Source organism: Manis pentadactyla, chromosome 2 (genome assembly GCF_030020395.1).
Source record: "Manis pentadactyla isolate mManPen7 chromosome 2, mManPen7.hap1, whole genome shotgun sequence".
Taxonomy (NCBI): Eukaryota; Metazoa; Chordata; class Mammalia; order Pholidota; family Manidae; genus Manis; species Manis pentadactyla.
The window spans coordinates 20,825,793-20,848,437 of record NC_080020.1 but is presented as its reverse complement, the minus strand read 5'-3'; the positions used below and the strand labels follow the sequence as shown (position 1 = coordinate 20,848,437).

Sequence of the window (22,645 nt, the reverse complement as noted above, 5' to 3'; positions counted from 1 at the left end):
ACACGCTCCTAAATAATCAATGGATCAATGACCAAATCAAAATGGAGATCCAGCAATATATGGAAACAAACAACAATAACACAAAGCCCCAACTAGTGTGGGACGCAGCAAAAGCAGTCTTAAGAGGAAAGTATATAGCAATCCAGGCATATTTAAATAAGGAAGAACAATCCCAAATGAATGGTCTAATGTCACAATTATCGAAATTGGAAAAAGAAGAACAAATGAGGCCTAAGGTCAGCAGAAGGAGGGACATAATAAAGATCAGAGAAGAAATAAATAAAATTGAGAAGAATAAAACAATAGCAAAAATCAATGAAACCAAGAGCTGGTTCTTCGAGAAAATAAACAAAATAGATAAGCCTCTAGCCAGACTTATTAAGAGGAAAACAGAGTCAACACAAATCAACAGTATCAGAAACGAGAAAGGAAAAATCACGACGGACCTCAAAGAAATACAAAGAATAATTGAGAGTACTATGAAAACCTATATGCTAACAAGCTGGGAAACCTAGGAGGAATGGACAACTTCCTAGAAAAATACAACCTTCCAAGACTGACCCAGAAAGAAACAGAAAATCTAAACAGACCAATTACAAGCAATGAAATTGAAGCGGTAATCAAAAAACTACCCAAGAACAATACCCCCGGGCTGGACGGATTTACCTCGGAATTTTATCAGACACACAGAGAAGATATAACATCCATTCTCCTTAAAGTTTTCCAAAAAATAGAAGAGATGGGAATACTCCCAAACTCATTCTATGAAGCCAACATCACCCTAATACCAAAACCAGGCAAAGACCCCACCAAAAAAAAAAACTACAGACCAATATTCCTGATGAATGTAGATGCAAAAATACTCAACAAAATATCAGCTAACAGAATTCAAAAATACATCAAAAGGATCGTACACCATGACCAAGTGGTATTCATCCCAGGGATGCAAGGATGGTACAACATTCAAAAATCCATCAACATCATCTACCACATCAACAAAAGAAAGAAAAAAACCACATGATCATCTCCATAGATTCTGAAAAAGCATTTGACAAAATTCAACATCCATTCATGATAAAAACTCTCAGCGAAATGGGAATAGAGGGCAAGTACCTCAACATAATAAAGGGCATTTATGATAAATCCACAGCCAAGATTATACTGAACAGCGAGAAGCTGAAAGTTTTTCCTCGGAGATCGGGAACTAGACAGGGATGCCTACTCTCCCCACTGTTATTTAACATAGTACTGGAGGTCCTAGCCACGGCAATCAGACAAAACAAAGAAATACAAGGAATCCGGATTGGTAAAGAAGAAGTTAAACTGTCACTATTTGCAGATGACATGATACTGTACATAAAAAACCCTAAAGACTCCACCCCAAAACTACTAGAACTGATATCGGAATACAGCAAAGTTGCAGGATACAAAATCAACACACAGAAATCTGTGGCTTTCCTATACACTAACAATGAACCAACAGAAAGAGAAATCAGGAAAACAACTCCATTCACAATTGCATCAAAAAGAATAAAATACCTAGGAATAAACCTAACCAAAGAAGTGAAAGACCTATACTCTGAAAACTACAAGTCACTCTTAAGAGAAATTAAAGGGGACACTAACAGATGGAAACTCATCCCATGCTCGTGGCTAGGAAGAATTAATATCGTCAAAATGGCCATCCTGCCCAAAGCAATATACAGATTTGATGCAATCCCTATCAAACTACCACCAACATTCTTCAATGAACTGGAACAAATAATTCAAAAATTCATATGGAAACACCAAAGACCCCGAATAGCCAAAGCAATCCTGAGAAAGAAGAATAAAGTAGGGGGGAATCTCACTCCCCAACTTCAAGCTCTACTATAAAGCCATAGTAATCAAGACAATTTGGTACTGGCACAAGAGCAGAGCCACAGACCAATGGAACAGACTAGAGAATCCAGACATTAACCCAGACATATATGGTCAATTAATATTTGATAAAGGAGCCATGGACATACAATGGCGAAATGACAGTCTCTTCAACAGGTGGTGCTGGCAAAACTGGACAGCTACATGTAGGAGAATGAAACTGGACCATTGTCTAACCCATATACAAAAGTAAACTCAAAATGGATCAAAGACCTGAATGTAAGCCATGAAACCATTAAACTCTTGGAAGAAAACATAGGCAAAAACCTCTTAGACATAAACATGAGTGACCTCTTCTTGAACATATCTCCCCGGGCAAGGAAAACAACAGCAAAAATGAGTAAGTGGGACTATATTAAGCTGAAAAGCTTCTGTACAGCAAAAGACACCATCAATAGAACAAGAAGGATCCCTACAGTATGGGAGAATATATTTGAAAATGACACATCCGATAAAGGCTTGACATCCAGAATATATAAGGAGCTCACACGCCTCAACAAACAAAAAACAAATAACCCTATTAAAAAATGGGCAGAGGAACTGAACAGACAGTTCTCCAAAAAAGAAATACAGATGGCCAACAGACACATGAAAAGATGCTCCACATCGCTAATTATCAGAGAAATGCAAATTAAAACTACAATGAGGTATCACCTCACACCAGTAAGGATGGCTGCCATCCAAAAGACAAACAACAACAAATGTTGGCGAGGCTGTGGAGAAAGGGGAACCCTCCTACACTGCTGGTGGGAATGTAAGTTAGTTCAACCATTGTGGAAAGCAGTATGGAGGTACATCAAAATGCTCAAAACAGACTTACCATTTGACCCAGGAATTGCACTCCTAGGAATTTACCCTAAGAACGCAGCAATCAAGTTTGAGAAAGACAGATGCACCCCTATGTTTATCGCAGCACTATTTACAATAGCCAAGAATTGGAAGCAACCTAAATGTCTATCAATAGATGAATGGATAAAGAAGATGTGGTACATATACACAATGGAATACTACTCAGCCATAAAAAGATGGCAAATCCTACCATTTGCAGCAACATGGATGGAGCTGGAGGGTATTATGCTCAGTGAAACAAGCCAAGTGGAGAAAGAGAAATACCAAATGATTTCACTCATCTGTGGAGTATAAGAACAAAGGAGAAACTGAAGGAACAAAACAGCAGCGGAATCAGAGAACCCAAGAATGGACTAACAAGTACCAAAGGGAAAGGGACTGGGGAGTATGGGTGGGTACAGAGGGATAAGGGTGGGAAGATGAAAGGGGGTATTAAGATTAGCATGCATAATGGGGGGGTGGGAGAAAGGGGAGGGCTGTACAACACAGAGAAGACAAGAAGTGATTCTACAACATTTTGCTATGTTGATGGACAATGTCTGTAAAGGGGTTTATAGGGGGGACTAGGGGAGAGCCTAGTAAACATAATATTCTTCATGTAAGTGTAGATGATAATAAAAGAAAAGAAAGAAAAGGGGGATTACTCCCTGATAGGATAAAACTAACTGTAACGCAACGATTAATGCATGCTTTAAATATCCTTAATTTTGATCACTGAAAGGGTGTCAAATGATCGGCTATGAAGGTACATTTTTCTGTTAATATTCCTTTCTCTTAAAAAAATAAAAGCAGTTCCTGTGTGGTGACCTCCAATGAGTTCTACAAAATGGTATAAAGGGCACATCAAAGTGTGGGCAAAGGGTCTGTTTGTGTTTATACAGAGGATCAAAGCCTAATTTGGCTACCCAGAAAATGAAATGAGATACGATATGAAGAAGAACTTCCAACATCAGCACTCTCTGGAAGAGTCAGACCAGAAGATAATCATCAAAAAACGTCAACAAAGATCCAGGTGCTGCTACAGCTGTAGCTGCATTCATCCCACCGGTTCCTGGACTTGCCATGGGAATGAAGGACATATCTAAGCTGGCCTGTGCATACAGTAAAACAACAAATTTGACTGCACCTATACTGTTGGAACTCAACCAAGAATTAGAAGTGCAAGTTCTAGCGCTCCAAAATCTTACAACTACAGACTATCTACTGTTAAAAGAACATATGGGATGTGAACAGTTCCCAGGAATGGGTTGTTTTAATTTGTCTGATTTCTCTCAGACTGTTCAAGTACAGTTGGACAATATCCATCATATCATAAATTTTCACAAATGCCTAGGGTGCCTAACTGGTTTTCTTAGTTTCACTGGAGATGGCTGGTAATTATAGATCTGCTTTGGTTATGTAACTGTATTCCTATTATGTTAATGTGTGTGCGCAATTTAATTAGTAGTTTAAAAGCTATACATGCTTAAGTTACTCTACAAGAAGATATGTCAAAGAAATAATCAATCTTCCCAGGTTTTCTTCCGTCTGCTACTTCTATAGCTTTTCTTCTTCCTTCCTAATTACAACCCTTAAATAGAATTTGTGCCTCATATAGAATTTACCGAGTATCATAATTCCTCCAAGTGGTAAAGATGCCTCAAGACAAATGCTGGGCATAGAAGCCACAGGGCATAAATCTGCAAAGAAGTAAAAAGCTAACCTTTTCAAACAATATGGCTTCTCTCTCACTTACCAACTTTACATTTCCCTGTATGGCCCCGGAAGATGACTGGTTAGCCAGAGATGGGTAAGATTCTTCAAGGGAGGAACAACCTAAGAACAGGGACAGTCACAGGGGGGCCATCAGGTGAGAAATTGGGGATCAACAGAGGTGAGGCTTAGAACCTCACACCCCCTGTTCTGAGAGAAATCTTCTGCATCCGTGGATGTTTTATTGCCCTGGTCTAGCTTGGATTAACACATAGTCTACAGGCACACACCTGATCATCTACATTTGCTCTCTTACAACACTAAACTATGTTTTCTACCTTTATCTTGCATCTACCTACCACTTCAGCATTTTATTAATAATAATAATAATAATAATAATAATAATAATAAAGGGAGAAATGTGGGATCCACATATAAATAAGTATAAAAATCAAACAAATATTCATATTTGACCTGATTGTTTATAGTTCATGATGCGTGATCAAAACCGAAAGTTTCTGTGATGACTGCCCTTGTACTGTTCACCATGTAAGAACTTATTCACTATGTAAGAATTTGTACTCCATGTAAGAACTTGTTCGTTATGCTTCAGAAGACTGGAGACTGACGAGAATTAGACTTGGGGTGGATTAATGATTGTGCATTGAGCATTGACTCCCCTATAGAGAATTTTATTGTTGTTAACAACCATTTGATCAATATATATGAGAGATGCCCTCTCAAAAAAAAAATGACCTCTGGGAGCCTGGGTATGTTTGGTCACTATTACTGCTAATGTTTTCCATCTGGTTAAAAAAAAAAGGCGGTCTAATACTGGATTAAATAAATGAGATTTATTTGGAAAAAAAAAAGCATACACGTGACAAGAAGCTTTCTAGACTGAAAGTATAATGAAGCAAATATTCAATTCAGTTGATAGTTCAAGGAATGCGACCATTCTGGAAGTGGCAAACTTGATATACCTTAAGAAGTTTCTTATGACAATACTGACCCATCAATCAAAATTATTTCAACAAGTGCTTCTCTTTCCCATTCTCCATGGCCCAGTTTCTTTTTTGCCATGGTAAAGAGAGACCCATCAAGTTTTAAACTTTGGCGATACTCTCTGTTCTACCTTCAAACTTAATACCACCTGTCCTTACTTTTAACCCAGTATACTATTTCAGGTGCCCTCACTACCTGCCAAAGCTAACCTTCGCTCTCCATACTTTTTTTTAATCACATTCCTTTCTGCCTCCACCACCCTGGAGGAAAAAATATGAAAATAAAAGGAATACTTTCTTGATTATGTCTTCTCCTCAATCTATCATGGTTTCTTGTATATGGAACACAATCAATGAGCATTTACGGAATGAATTACTGGATTCCCTATAGCAAATTCATGTCTTAAAGAGTAATCAAAAACTTATAAAATTCTGGAAATAATACATTAATACATTCTATTCTCAACATAAGGTTCAATCAATACCAAAATCACATTGTTCAAGCCTGGTGAAACAGTTACAGCTTAAAAATGCAACAAAAATTCAAGTGTATTAAAAATTCTGCACATATTCTTCTGTGATAAATATTTTACTTAATTAATTAGTCCCTTCATTCATTCATATTAATGTCTTCTATGACAGGCAAAGTGCTAAGTATTAGGGATAGAAGGACGAATAATAGATCCTCTCTTAACTTCAGTCCAGCTGGGGAGACAGATTTACAACTAAAAATTTTTATATTCTTAAATATAGCAAATTATAGAGCAGTACTTACTGTGTGCTGTCAACACTATAAAAGGGGGGAATAATATATTTGTATTCACTTGCACATAAATAAAAGTTTCTGGAAGGATCAGTAAGAAAATAAACAGTAACTACTTTTTTTTTCCTTGAGAGAACTAAGTGGAAAGGCAATAGGCTGAGAGACATTTTACTGTCTACCTGTTTATACTTACTGAAAATCAAACCATGTGAATGGATAAACTATTCAAACAATTAGAAGATTTTAAAAAGAAAAGTAATCATAATATATCAAGGGGTATGATACCACTATATGCATTTGGGACAGTGGTGGCACAAATAAAGAATCAACTGTGCTTGGTGGTTTGTGCAAACAGAGGGCTTCACAGAGGAGGTGCCACCGGAGGCCCACCCTCTGATGATGAGGTCAACAAATGGAGAAAGGAAACAGAGGTAAGGGAAAATCTGTACACAAGAAACAAAAAATATATGCAAATGAAAAGAGATCATAGCACATTTCAGGGAAACATAAGTGGCCTCACTATAACTGGAGCAGAACTGGTGGGAAATTAGGTTGGAAATAGGAAGGGACAGGTCATGGAGGTTCCTTTACAACACCATGCCACAAAGTCTGACATATAACCTGCAGGGTTTGAACAAAGAGAGTAATACAAGGTGCTGTAATACTCCAAATAAAATAACTAAGTTAATGGCGAGGAATGGAAAAGACAAATTTAAGAGATTTAATAATATTAGATATATTATTAAGTAATCCATATAAAGCACTTAATTCAATGCCTGGCACATATAGTAATGGCTCCATAAATATTAGCTGCTGTTGTTATGATAGAACCTCTATTTGAGAAATTCTTAAGACTGGAACTCTTTCAGAAGGATCAGTTCTAATATATCATCTCTTTTCATGCTCTCTCCATTTCCACAGGATTAGATGATTCACTCTTTTTTATTTCCTCTAAGTCTATACATACTGTACAACAGCACCTATTAAACCAGATTATGACTGTGCATACATGTTTCCCCCACAGACTGTGACCAAAGACAATGCAATTGGGCAAAGATAGTATCACTGCATACTGTTATAGTATGCACTACTTTTAATGAGAATAGCCATACCACAAATGTGAAAGAAAAGACTATAAATAGCCTTGCTGAAAACACTGGGAATATAGCAGTGTGTTTAGTATCTTAAACCAAAATAATCTGAAGTATATAATTTTTCAATTAAACTTCTCAGTTTACCAGGAAGTATAATAAAATCACTAGTAAGTTTTAAATGACATGAAAATAAAGCACACAAATGAAAAAAAATAGAAAACTTTCAAAAGTTGACTCCCTGTGGAAACAGTTCTACATAATTCCATTAGATCTTCCAAAAAAAGAAAATCACTATAACTTTAGCAGAGGAAATTTGTAGAACCTTGACTATCTTGTACCAACCATTAATGTATTTTGTAAACTGAGCAATGGCCACAGTATGCTGTCCTTTAAAAAAACTCATCCTATGATGCATTAAAGTGGATTTTTATTAGATTTTATAACTATGCAAACATGACAGCTACAAAAACTTGGTAATAAAAATACCACAAAAATTGATAGTCATTTTACCTGCAGTATCCATACAATCAGTTATACCATTAGCAAATACTCCTGGGCTCCCTCAGAATTGAGGCTCACACACAAACTGACTGAAAGGAAGTAAAATAGATTCAGATATACTTTAGATTAATATGAAGAAAAACAAATTAAGACTTACTTCATGATATATTTGGCTCTGTGTATTGTCTGGGCTTTAACTTTTACTAAAAGTGGATGATTGTTATAAGTTTCATTCTTCCATTGGCCATACAGACGATATCTTAAAAAATGATGAGATGAAGAATTAGGAAAAGTTAAACACTTAGAGGTTAATGCACTAGAACAGTAGTTAACATATATTATGTATTTACCTATGCTGATATGGAAATGCTTTAAACAATCCCCATAGTTCCTCAGACATACAAGCATTGCAGTCCATCAACGAAAGAGATGGAAGTAGTACCTGCTCAGTAATGCTAAGCAAACAGCTAAGGATAACTTCCTAAGAAGAAGGGAGGAAAAATTATTTCAGTACCAGGTCCATATTAATCCCCCCTCCCCAAATAAATTTATGTCAGCCTTGGAAAAACTGCCACATCTACTTTCCCACACTATCACTGTCCTTTCCACAGTGGCTCGTTATGTCTCTCCATCTAACAGAGCAAATGAGGTGAGGGAAGGAAAGGGGTAGCAAGAGAACAAGGGATTTTTATCCCTCTTCCTTTCTCAACATGGTAGTCCTCAAGAACAGGAGGCTACCACTCTCAAAATAACCGTATCATATGCCAAAAGCTATATTCAGTAAGAAATGTATAAAATGATTATTCACAAGGGACAAAAGCTGGCTCACAGGAAAACCTGCAGTATGTGGCACCCAGACAAACATCGACACACTGGATTTTTCTAGTCTTACCATTTTCTCTTTATCTTCTTGTTTGCCTCCATCAGACTGAAACTAAAAATTTTAAAAAAGTATAAATAAAATGCAAAAAGGTTAAGATTATGCTGTCACAGTTTAGTTTCTAATTTGAAAATAATTTGCACATGGTTGTGAATTATTTTCTTACTTTTTATACACATATAGATTTTAAATAGCCAGCACTACCAATGAACATTTTTAGACTCCATCTATATTTCTAACCTCCAACTAATTTGGGACATTAATGAATTTTAAATGTTAATTTTATAAGCCAATTATTTTCTCAACCTCATTATCACAAACGAAAGCATCCTAAAACCACAGCCAATATAATTTAGTTGGGATGCATTTTCCGATCTAGATGTTCTAGTTTTGCCTCTACAGAGTAAAACCTAACACTAAGGCAACAATTAAAAAAAATTAAACCCTAAGAAATTTAAAGCTATGTTTTAATTCAACAATACTTAGCCATCAATGAGAAATAAGCCTAAAATATTAATAACACTGTTGACAAAAAGACAAAACCACTGCCTAACTTGAACAGACTGAACCAAAAAGACCTGGTCATTATTATACCAGTGATTTACATGACAGCCAGAAGCGCCTCGTCTGACAGTGCTGACTGGTCATTCTGAATGAAGTAGTAACACTTGTGTATATAGGCAGGTGGGAGGTCAGAGGATTGTGCAAAGGCCAACAAGACTACTGAAGCACTGATACTCAAGAACAATTGATTTCAGGGAAGGATTGACCTAAATACTAAGTCAGGGAGGGGGGAAAAGCTGATAATGCACCTAACAAGCTTATCTCCTTAGCAGATTAGGGAATTTTGTGCATGTATGTTTTCATGCATGAATAATTTAACAGGTGTTACTACTGGGAAGTCAAACCTCTGTGCAAGGTCTTCACATAAACTAATTTAGAGACTGCTGTATTACCCTGATGGGAAAACACACTTATTTTTTCCTAACTGGCAGGTTAAAAAGATATAGGCCCTTTCACAGCCAACAATTACTAAATCAACGTATATCCTGCTGAGCAAATAAGGCATCAGGTTATGAAGGAGTGACCTGGCAGAAAACAAACTAGGTTGTTGCTTTCTTCTGTTTGGTTGGGGGTGGGGAGGGTAGATAATTCTCACGGCATATGGAGTATATGTTGGGAGGCAGAAATAAGGGTAGGCCATAATTTGAAGAACTAGGTTTACAGTATATTATGTTGGATATAAAGGCAGTTAAGCTACACCTTTCCTGGTATACAACAATGTGAAGAAACCTAATAAAGCTACACAGTTTTCTCCATAGAAATAAAACATTTTCTTAGTTACTAAGCTGTCCTAATTCCCTAGTAGATATTTATATGAGTTTCTAATGTCTATATGTCAATTATCTTTATTTCATATGTAGGAAAATTTGAAAAAAAGAAATACAGAAAGTACAATAAAACCATCTAGAAGAGCAGCTAAGAAACATTTTTGTCAAACGTTAATTATAACAACAATGAAGAAAAAAAATAAATCAAGAGGGGAGAACCAAGATGGTGGCATGAGTAGAGCAGCAGAAATCTCCCCCAAAACCATATATATTTTTGAAAATACAACAAATACAACTATTCCTACAAGAGAGACCAGAAGACACAGGACAACAGCCAGACTACATCCACACCTGCAAGAACCCAGCGCCTCGCGAAGGGGGTAAGATACAAGCCATGGCCCGGTGGGACCGGAGCGCCCCGCACCCCAGCTCCCGGCGGGAGAAGAGGAGTCGGAAAGGGGAGGGAGAGGGAGCCCAGGACTGCTAAACACCCAGCCCCAGCCATCCACACCAGAGTGCAGACACAGTGTGTGCGTGGGGTGCTGAAAACTAGGGAAACACGACAGTAAGACGTGTGAGTGGGTCTCCGCAGCTGGTGTACCCAGGACAAAGAAAAGCGAGTGCTTTTTGAAAGTCTTAAAGGGACAGGGACCCCACAGCAGGTTGGAAGCGTCCCGGGAAACTTAGCCCAGCAGCTGGGAATCCCAGGGAACTCTGGGTGCCCTAATCCCCTGGGAGGCAGTGCAGCTCGGAGGCCCCTCATGACAATAAACAGCCGCCTGCCTGTTCCCCCTTGGACGCAGCTCTGCCATATTGGAGAAGCAGCCGGAGGCTGGCCACGACCACAGCAACTGCAGAGCTCCACAGCAGCTTGGCAAGAATTAGATACCCCGGCTGCTCGCAGCTACCCAGCACACGCCACTAGGGGTCGCTGTCCTCCCAGGAGAGGAAGGCCACAAACCAGCAAGAAGGGACTTTCTATTAGCCAACACATGTGCCAGCTCCCCACAAATAACTCTATTGCCATGAAAAGGCAGAAGAATTTGATACAGACCAAGATCACAGAGGCAAACCCTGAGAAGCAGATAGACCTAACCAATCTCCCTGAAAAATAATTAAAAATAAAGTTCATAACCATGCTGACGGAGCTGCAGAGAAATATGCAAGAGCTAAGGGATGATGTCCAGAAGGAGACTACATAAATGAAACAATCTCTGGAAGGATTTATAAGCAGAATGGATAAGATGCAAGAGGCCATTGATGGAACAGAAACCAGACAACAGGAATGCATAGAAGCTGATGCAGAGAGAGATAAAAGGATCTCAAGGAATGAAACAATATTAAGAGAACTGTGTGACCAATCCAAAAGGAACAATATCTGCATTATAGGGGTACCAGAAGAAGAAGAGAGAAAAAGGGATAGAAAGTGTCTTTGAAGACATAATAGCCCAAAAATGTGTTTTAAGAAGACCTTCAAGTATATTATGCTCAGCGAAATAAGCCAGGCAGAGAAAGACAAGTGCCAAGTGATTTCCCTCATTTGTGGAGTATAACAATGAAGCAAAACTGAAGGAAAAAAATAGCAGCAGACTCAGAGACTCCAATAAGGGACTAGTGGTTACCAAAGGGGAGGGGTGTGGGATGGTGGGTGGGGAGGGAGGAAGAAGGGGATGGAGGGGTATTATGTTTAGTACCCATGGTGTGGGTGACCATGGGGAAAACAGTGTAGCATAGAGAAGGCAAATAGTGAATCTGTGGCATCTTACTACACTGACGGACAGTGACTACATTGGGGTATGGGTGGGAGACTTGATAATATGGGTAAATGTAGTAACTACATTGTTTTTTCATGTGAAACCTTCGTAAGAGTGTGGATCAACAATACCTTCATAAAAAAATTTAAAAATAAAGAAGACCTCTAGTCGATTCTGATACATGCTAAGGATTGAGGATAAGCATACTATTAGAAAGCCCTATACTATTGTCGGAGTCCAGGGGTTGCATTTGAGGTTTTGGGGCAATGCAAAGGTGGCAGCAGGAGTTGTCATCGAGGGTGCTCAAAGAGATCACTTTATTCTGCACAAAGCTGTACTTCTTATATGCTGAAGTGCTAAGTCATGGTTACAGAAGTACTGAAGACGCGTATGCATGTGGCCTTCATGGCCAGGTGCCTGGCCTTCAGGGCCCTTATCTAGCTCCTTCACGGGTACAGCATGCTGTGTTTTCAGGTTTCTCAAGGCCAGACATATCTAGCTCCATACAAGGCCAGATGTATTTGGGGTGAAGCAGCGGACAGCTGTCCTCATACAGTAGAGAAAGTGGGGGCCTTCCCTACAATTATGCACCTCCAATTTAAGGAATATACACACAATCAGAGAGAGAAATGACTACAAATAACTGCAGGCTGGAAGACTATTCATTTAAATAATATCTGGTGTTAAATACATAAGCTACTTTTAAAAAACATACATAATTTGAGGTTGGATGGAAAAGAGGGAGAAGGATGGCAAAGTGGAAACTTCCCACAGGCCCATCAAGGAAGCACCTCCAGCAAACACAACTAACCCTGAAAACGACCTGAAGACTGCATGCAGATCAGGCCACCTACACCTGGTGAAGAGAAGACTACAGGGAGAAGGGTAAAGTGGCAGGGCCAGGATCGGTCAGGACCGAAGCCCTTCCCCCATCCCACAAACAGGAGGGAGAGGGGATAAGCAAGCACTCAGGAGCTCTGCACACCTGGACCCAGAGAACACGAGTCCACATTGCACTGGGTTGTGGTGATTAGTGGGGCTCAACACCAGGGCGCATTGGAACACTCTGAGAGGCTGAGACTCCAGGCACTTGTGGAGGACAGGAATGCTAGCTCAGTCTTCCTGGGACCCAACACAGAGGCAGCAGTCTGAAAGATTAACCATCAGTGGGAAGTGTACCAGACAGATGGAGGTCGGAGGGAGCTCTCTCTGGAGGAGAAAGGGCAGGTGGATGATGCTTCCCCATTCCTCCTTCAGACCAAATGATCTGGGAAACCAGCACTAAAGGCTCCATCTCCTTCACTGGCAGCTCAGCCCCTATGTATTTCCCTGCACACCCACCTGCCTGCTTGGCCAGCCTGGCCTAGCAGCCATTAGACTTTGCTGCCTGGCAGGCAGAGGGAGGCCTCCCCAGCTTTCCTGGCCCTCTCTCAGCCCAGTAGGTGAGGCACCTGTCAGAGCCAGCTCCAAGCACTCCATCTCCCTTGCTGGCAGCTCAGCCCCATGTCACAATCTCCTGCACACCCACCCCACTAACCCAAGAGCAACCACCATTGCTGCCTGGCAAGCAGAGGGAAGCCTTCCCACAACAATCCAAGCAGATGTGCTTCATAGCATTCAAAGGGCCCACAGGGGCACCTATCAGCCTCTGCTGACAGAGATCAGCTACTGCCAGCAGATAGGCAGAAAGGGGGTCCCACCCACAGCCCACCAACAGCAACTGGGAGTCCAACACAAAGTTGAACAAGGCATGGGTGAGAGCAAAGAGTCTTGAGCTTCTGGGCACCACAGGACACCTTCTCCATAAAGCCATTAATTTCTAGACCAGGAATCATAGCAGATCCATCTAATACAAAGGAATAAACACAGAAACCCTGACAAAATGAGGAGGCAGAGGAATATGGTCCAAACAAAAGTACAGGATAAGACACCACAAAGAGAGCTAAATTAAATGGAGATTATCAGTCTTCTTGAAGATTTCAAAGTAACTGTCATAAAGATGCTCACTGATCTACAGAATAGTACTGACACTCTCAGAGAAGACTTCAACAAGTACAAGATTTGAAAAACAGCCACTCAGAGCTGAAGAATACAATAACTGAAATGAAAAATATAAGATAAGGCATGAATAATAGACTGCTGGAAGTACAGGAGATAATCAATGAGATGGATATTAGAGAAGAGGAAAACAATGACGCTGAGGACCAGAGAGAAAAAAACAATCTCTAAAAATGAGAAAATGCTAATATAGCTGTGTGACAGCTCAAAACAAAACAATATTCACATAATATGGGTCCCAGAAGGAGAACTGAGAGACAAAGGAGTAGAAAGTCTCTTACAAGAAGTAACAGTTGAAAACATCCCCAATCCTGGAAAGGAAATAGACACCCAGGTTCCTGGAAGCACATAGAGCCCCTAACAAAAGGAAACCCAGGAAAGCATTAAGGTATACAGTAATTAATATGACAAAGATTAAAGATAAAGAGAGAATCTTAAAAGCAGCAAGAGAGAGGCAGACAGCTACCTATAAAGGAAACTCCACAGGCTATCAGCAGATTTTTCCACAGAAACTTTACAGGCCAGAAGGCAGGGGCATGAACTATTTAATGTATTGTAAGGGAAGAACCTACAACCAAGAATCCTCTACCTAGCAAGGTTATCATTCAGAACTGAAGGAGAGATTAAAAGTTTCCCAGATAAACAAAAGGTAAAAGAATTCCCCACCCCTAACATGGCCTCACAGTATATGTTAAAGGATCTTCTGTAGATACAAATGCCCTTAAGCCCAAATATATTCATCAGTGAAAATAAACATACAGTAAAGGTAGTAAACCAATTACTTACTAAGCAAGTATGAAGTTTTAAAAAAAGCAGTAAAATCAACTATATACAAAATCAGTCACAGGATACACAAAATATGTAGATTATATCATCACATACATAAAGTATGGAGGAAGAATAATAAAAAAGTAGTACTTTTAGATGTGTTAGAGAGATCACCAACTTACTATAGACTATTATACACTTAGGAAACTAAGAACACTATAGTAACCACAAACCTAAAGCCTATAATACAAACACACAAAAAAATGAAGAAACAAAAAGAGAAATCCAAGCATAACACTGAAGAAAACAATCAAAGAGAATGGTATAAGAGAGGAAGAAAGAAACAGAGAGGAACTACAAAAACAACCAGAAAACAATTAATAAAATGGCAATAAGTACATACCTATCAATAATTACCTTAAATGTAAGTGGACTCAATGTACCAATCAAAAGACAGACAGTGGCAGAATGGATAAAGAAACAAGACCCAACTATTCAATACTGACAAGAGACTCATTTTAGATCTAAAAACATATACAGACTGAAAAGAAAGGGATGGAAAAAGATATTACATGCAAATTAAAGGGAGAAAAAAGCAGGATTAATAGTACTCATATCACAGAAAACAGACTTCAAAACAAAGAAATAACAACAGACAAAAAAGAATATAACATAAAGATAAAGGCATCAGTACACAAAGAGGATATAACAATTGTAAATATCTATGCACCTAATAAAAGAGCACCTAAATATTGAAAAAAATACTAACAGAACTAAAGGGGGAAACAGGCAGCAATACAATCTCATTAGGGGATTTTAACACCCCACTTAAATCAATGGACAGATCATCCAGACAGAATAGGTACACAGAGGCACTGAATGACTCATCAGATGGACTTAACAGATATATACAGAATGTTCCATTTAAAAGCATCAGGATACACATTTTTCTCAAGTGCTCACAGAACATTCCCCAGAATACATTACATATTAGGACACAAAAAGAGCCTCAATAAACTAAAAAAAAACTGAAACTGTATCAAGCACCTCTTCAGATCACAATACTATGAAACTAGAAATCAATTACAAGAACACCAAAAAAACCCCACAAAGACATGGAGGCTAAACAATACACTTCTAATAATCAATGGAGCAATGAACAAATCAAAGAGGAAATCGAACAATACATGGAGACAAATGAAAACAGAAACACAAAAGTTCAAAATATGTGGGATGCCACAAAAGTGGTTCTAAGAGGGAAGTACATAGCAATACCAGCCTACCTCAAAAAACAAGAAAATTCCAAATAAACAGTCTAAACTCGTAACAAAAGAAACTAAAAAAAGAACAAATGAAACCCAGAGTTAGTAGAAGGAGGGACATTATAAAGGTCAGAGCAGAAATAAATAGAGTAAAACAATAGAAAAAACAATCAATGAAACCAAGAGCTGATTCTTTGAGAAAATAAACAACGCAGACAGACACCCTGCCAGACTTATCAAGATAAAAAGACAAAACAAAAAAAATAGGAAATGAAAAAGATATTATAACTGACAACACAGAAATACAAACAATTATTAGAGGACTCTATGAAAAATTATATGACAATAAATTGTACAACCTGGAAGAAATGGAAAAGTCCTAGAAAAGTACAACCTTCCAAGACTGACCCAGGATGAAACAGAAAATCTAAACAGACCAATAACCATTAAAAAAAAAATAAACTGGTAATCAAAACATTCCCATCAAACAAAAGTCCAGGCCCAGATGACTTCACAGTTGAATTCTACCAAACATTTAAAGAAGAGCTCATACCCATCCTTCTTAAAGCATTGCAAAAGTTATAAGACAGAATACTTCCCAAGTCATTCTATGAGGCCAGCTTGGCTCTAATACCAAAACCAAAGACACTACAAAAAAAGAAAATTTTAGACCAATATCCTTGATGAACATAGATGCAAAAATCCTGAATATTAGCAAACCAAATTCAAAAATACATCAAACATCATCCATCATGACCAGGTTGAGATTTATTGCAGGAATGCCACAATATTTGTAAATCAATCAATGTGATACTCCACATAAACAAAAGGAAAGATAAAAACTGTATGATCATCTCAATAGATGCTAAGAAAGTATTTACCAAAACTCAACATCCATTCATGACAAAAACTCTCAACAAAATGGGTACAGAGGGAACATACCTCAACATAAAAAAGTCCATATACAACAAACCCACAGATAATATCAAACTCGATGAAGAAAAGCTCCTCTAAGATCAAGAACAAGACAAGGACGACAACCACTCTCACCACTTTTATTCAACATCGTACTGGAAGTCATAGATGTAGCAATCAGACTAGATAGATAAAAGGTATCCAAATTGTAAGGAAGAAGTAAAACTGTCACTGTTTGCAGATGACATGATAATATATATAAAACCTTAAAGACTCCACCAAAAAACTATTAGAATAATTGGATTCAGCAGTGTTACATGATACAAAATCAGTATACAGAAATCTGTCACATTCCTATATACTAACAACGAACTAGCAGAAAGAGAAATCAGGAAAACAACTCCATTTACAATTGCATGAAAAAGAATAAAATACCTAAAAATAAACCTAACCAAGGAGGTGAAAGACCTATACTCTGAAAATTACAAGACACTTATGAGAGAAATTAAAGAAGACACCAATAAATGGAAATCTATCCCATGTTCATGGATAGAAAGAATTAATATTGTCAAAATGGCCATCCTGCCCAAAGCAATCTACAGATACAATGCAATCCCTAAAAAACACCAGCAACAAACTAAAACTATCTAAAGTTCATATGGAACCACAAAAGACTTCAAATAGCCAAAGCAATCCTGAGAAAAACAAAACTGGAGAATTATGCTCTCTGACGCCAAGCTATACTACAAAGCTACAGTAATCAAAACAGTATCATACTGACACAAGAACAGACCCACAGATCAATGGAACAGAATAAAAAGCCCAGAAATGAACCCTTGCATATATGGCCAATTAATATATGATAAGGAACCATGAATATACACTAGGGAAATGACAGTCTCTTCAGTAACTGGTGTTGGGAAAACTGGACAGCTACATGCAAGAGAATGAAACTGGGTTACTGTGCAATTCCATTCACAAAAGTAAACTCAAAATGGATTGGAGACCTCAATGTAAGATATGAAATCATAAGGCTCTCAGAAGAAAACATAGGCAGAAATCTCTTGAGCATTAGTTTGAGCAATTCTTTTCTGGATACATTTCCTCAGGCAAGGAAAACAAAAGTAAAAATGAACAAGTGAGACTATATCAAACTAAAAAGCTTCTGTATGGCAAAGGACACCATCAGCAGAACAAAAAGGCATCCTACAGTATAGGAGAATATATTTGTAAGTGATTTACCCAATAAGGGGTTAACATCCAAAATATATAAAGAACTCATACACCTCATCATCAAAGAAAACAAATAACCCAGTTCAAAAATGGGTGGGGGACCTGTATAGACATTTCTCCAAAGAAGACATACAGATGGCCAACAGGCACATGAAAAGATGCTCCACATTGCCAATCATCAGGGAAATGCAAATCAAAACCATAATGTTATATAACCTCACACCAATAAGAATGGCCAGTATCCAAAAGACAAGAAATAACAAGTGTTGAAGATGTGGAGAAGAGGGAACCCTCCTATTCTGTTGGCAGAAATGTAAATTGGTGCAGCCACTATGGAAAGCAGCATGGAGGTTCCTCATAAAACTGAAAACAGAAAAACTATAGGACCCAGTAACTAAACTTCTAGGTATTTACCTGAAGAAAACAAAATCTCTGATTTGAAAAGATATTATGCATCCCTATGTTTACTGCCAGGTTATTTAAAATAGCCAAGATATGGAAGCAACCAAAGTGTCCATCAATAGATGAATAAAGAAGATGTGGTACACATGCACAATGGAATGATTCAGCCATTAAAAAAAAAATGAAATCCTGCCATTTGTGACAACATGGATGGACCTAGACAGTATTATGCTAGGTGAAATAAGCCAGGCAGAGAAAAGGAAAATACGATGATTTCACTTATATGTGGAATCTAAAAACAAAACAAAATGAACAAAATAGCACTGGAGTCATAGACACTGAGAAGTGACTGGTGGTTACCATGGGGGAGGAGTTATGGTGCGTGAGTGGGGCAGCTGAGGGGGATAAAGAGGCACAAAATCTCAGTCACAATATAAGCTGGGCATGGGGATGGAAGTGCCACATGGAGAATTTAATTGATTGTTCTAAAATACTGCTCTATGTTGACAGATCATAACTGCTCTAGTTGGGGTGAGGATTTTGTTATGCAATCGCTGAATCACTGTGTTGTATATTTGAAACCAATACAATACTGTATATCAACTATACTTCAATAAAAAATACATATATATAAAAATGCATAATTTGAATATATAAGCAACTCCAAGCTTATAAATGAGACTTGTTAAAGACACTTAATTGTAAATACATTACTAGGAATTAAATCACATTCCCCCAAACCCAGTTAAATTCCTAGATAAGTAACAAAAACCTGTTAAGCCTATAAACACAACAAATGCTTGGTGGACTGAAATATTTCCATGGGCAAAAAATGAACCAAAATCCTAACTCTGATTGTAGGAGATTCTTTTCCTACCACAACTTTAGCAATGGGAGAAGACAAATTTCTTCCCACTCTGTGATTAAAATAAACATTTTTCTCTTCCCTTCTGCCCTTCTCGCCCCTGCAAAAATAGAAAATAGTGTTGGGGGCAGGCACCAAGCACAACTGTGATAGAATGGAGGAACAAGTGGGCTGCAATACAAACAGCAGAGGGAAAGGGTGACAGCTCTAGCACCTGTATATCTTGCTAGTAATACTGTATGTGTATCTATTTATGCCTGTATCTATGTATGGGAATTCCACAAGTTGGATGTCTGGACTCCCGTTTACAAGTTTGTAATAGTTATTGCCAAAGAATTTCACAAGAAATCAGAACATTAAGATTGCCAATTTAAAAGAACAGCATTAGTGGATGAAAAGTAAGATGATAAAGAGGCTATTTACATTGTTTCCCTATAAGATATATATTAACAACAAAGGGAAAAAGAGTAATTGTACAGTGGAGACCTGGCAGCCATCACCTTAAGTGCTCAATGTTTACATTACCAGTAATGGGACAAATTAACTTCACATGCTTCCCAATATGATGCATTGGCAAAAATAACCCTATTGTTCTTTAAACAAGAGGTATTTAACTTGACTCATACTTTTCAGACTACAAGGATCAAAGTAATGAAATATTGTTACATGTTCTTTTTACATGTATATAGGTTAATAATATGTGTAGTAATAAACTACTTAGAATACCTTTTAAAAACATAAATTTGTGAGTTTTCAAAATAGTTGACCAGCCTTAGAGGAGCCAAGATGGCGGCGTGAGCAGGACAGCAGAAATCGACTCCCAAAACAATATATATTTTTGAAAATACAACAAATACAACTATTCCTAAAAGAGAGACCAGAAGATACAGTACAACAGCCAGGCTACATCTACACATGCGAGAAGCCAGTGCCTCATGAAGGTGGTAAGATGAAAGTAGATTCCTGGTGGGCCCTGAGCGAGCCCCCGAGCCCAGCTCCTTGGCGGGAGGAGAGAAGTGGGGACAGGGAGGGAGTGGGAGCCCAGGACTGCTAAATACCCAGCCCTAGTCATCTGCACCAGGAGCGCAGACACACAGTGCATGGTGAGCTGGATACTAGGGAAAAGGAACAGTAAAACCTGCAAAGTGGGTCCCCGCAGTCAGTGCCCCTGGGAAAAAAAAAAGTGAGTGTATTTTGAAAGTCTTAAAGGGACAGGAGCCTCACAGCTGGATGGAAGCATCCCGGCACACTCAGCCCAGCAGCTGGGAATCCTGGTGAACTCTGGGCACCCTAACCCCCTGGGCAGCAGTGCAGCTCTGAGGACCATCATGGCAAGAAACTGCCGCCGACCATTCCCCCTCCGTGACCCCACCATAGTGGAGTAGCGGCCTGAGAATGGCCACACCCACAGCAGCCGCACGGAGCCTACTCCGCAGCTGCTCGGGCCAGACTAAGAGGCCCAGTAGGCGTGCAGCTGCCCAGCACAAGCCGCTAGGGATCGCCATTCGTGCAGGAGAGAAGGCAACGAACAAGTGGAAAGGGACTATGTTCTCCCAGCTGACACACGTGCCAACTGCCCACGACTACCTCTATCGCCATGAAAAGGCAGAAGAATTTGATACAGACCAGAATAACCCAGACATCCCCTGAGAGGAAACCTGGGGAGATAGATTTAACCAATCTCCCTGAAAAAGAATTCAAAATTAAGGTCATAACCATGCTGATGGAGCTTCAGAGAAAAACACAAGAGCTAATGGATAAAGTTGGGAGGGAGAATACAGAAATAAAACAATCTCTGGAAGGACTTAAGAGCAGAATGGACGAGATGGAAGAGGCCGGTAATGGAACAGAAATCAGAGAACACGAATGCAGAGAAGTTGACGCAGAGAGAGAAAAAAGGATCTGCAGGAATGAAAGAATATTAAAAGAACTGTGTGACCAATCGAAAATGGAACGATATCAGCATTGTAGGGGTACCAGAAGAAGAAGAAGAGAGAAAAAGGGATAGAAAGTGTCTTGGAAGAAATAATTGCTGAAAATTTCCCCAAAATGGGGGAGGAAATAGTCGCTCAGACCACAGAAGCACATAGAACTCCCAAAAGAAGGGACCCAAGGAGGACAACACCAAGACACAAAATAATTAAAATGGCAAAGACCAAGAACAAGGACAGAGTATTAAAGGCAGCCAGAGAGAGAGAGAAAAGGTCACTTACAAAGAAAAACCCATCAGGCTATCATCAGACTTCTCAACAGAAACCTTACAGGCCAGAAGAGAATGGCATGATACATTTACTGCAATGAAACAGAAGGGCCTTGAATCAAGCATACTGTATCCAGCACAATTATCATTTAAATATGAAGGAGGGATTAAACAATTCACAGTCAAGCAAAAGTTGAGGGAATTTGTCTCCCACAAACCAGCTCTACAGGGTATTCTAGAGGGACTGCTCTAGATGGAAGCACTACTAAGGCTAAATAGATATCACCAGAGAAAATAAAATCACAGCAAACAAAGCAGACCAATCAAATACTAATAAAAGGAAAAAAATAAAATCAACTATCCACAAAAGCAGTAAAAGGAAACATAAACGAGCACAAAATAAAACACCTAACATATAAAGAATGGAGGAGGAGGAATAAGAAGGGAGAAAAATAAAGAATCATCAGGCTGTGTTTATAATAGTTCAATAAGCGAGCTAAGTTAGATGGTAAGATAGCAAAGAAGCTAACTTTGAACCTTTAGTAACCACGAATCTAAAGCCTGCAATGGCAATAAGTACATATCTTTCAATAATCACCCCTAAATGTAAATGGACTTAATGCACCAATCAAAAGACACAGAGCAGTAGAGTGGATAAAAAAGCAAGACCCATCTATATGCTGCTTACAAGAGACTCACCTTAAACACAAAGACATGCACACATTAAAAGTCAAGGGATGGAAAAAGATATTTCATGCAAACAACAGGGAGAAAAAAAGCAGGTGTTGCAGTACTAGTATCAGACAAAATAGACTTCAAAACAAAGAAAGTAACAAGAGATAAAGAAGGACATTACATAATGATAAAGGGGGCAGTCCAACAGAAGGATATAACCATTATAAATATATATGCACCGAAAACAGGAGCACCAACATAGGTGAAACAAATACTAACAGAATTAAAGGAGTAAATAGAATGCAATGCATTCATTTTAAGAGACTTCAACATACCACTCACTCCAAAGGACAGATCCACCAGACAGAAAATAAGTAAGGACACAGAGGCACTGAACAACACACTAGAACAGATGGACCTAATAGACATTTATAGAAATCGACACCCAAAAGCAACAGGATACACATTCTTCTCAAGTG

The 22,645-nt window shown here is 38.7% G+C and overlaps 1 protein-coding gene across 1 annotated transcript in view; it reads right to left on the bottom strand.

Moving 5' to 3' along the window:
• Nucleotides 1-22,645, bottom strand: part of LOC130682653 (THO complex subunit 2-like) — an 88,666-nt gene that overhangs the window by 27,935 nt on the left and 38,086 nt on the right. Inside the window, exons 10-12 of the mRNA XM_057497497.1 lie at nt 8,716-8,757; nt 8,174-8,304; nt 7,981-8,082 (exon numbers count right to left, since the gene is read on the bottom strand). Coding sequence (XP_057353480.1) covers nt 7,981-8,082; nt 8,174-8,304; nt 8,716-8,757 — 275 coding nt within the window. The remainder of the gene's footprint in view (nt 1-7,980; nt 8,083-8,173; nt 8,305-8,715; nt 8,758-22,645) is intronic.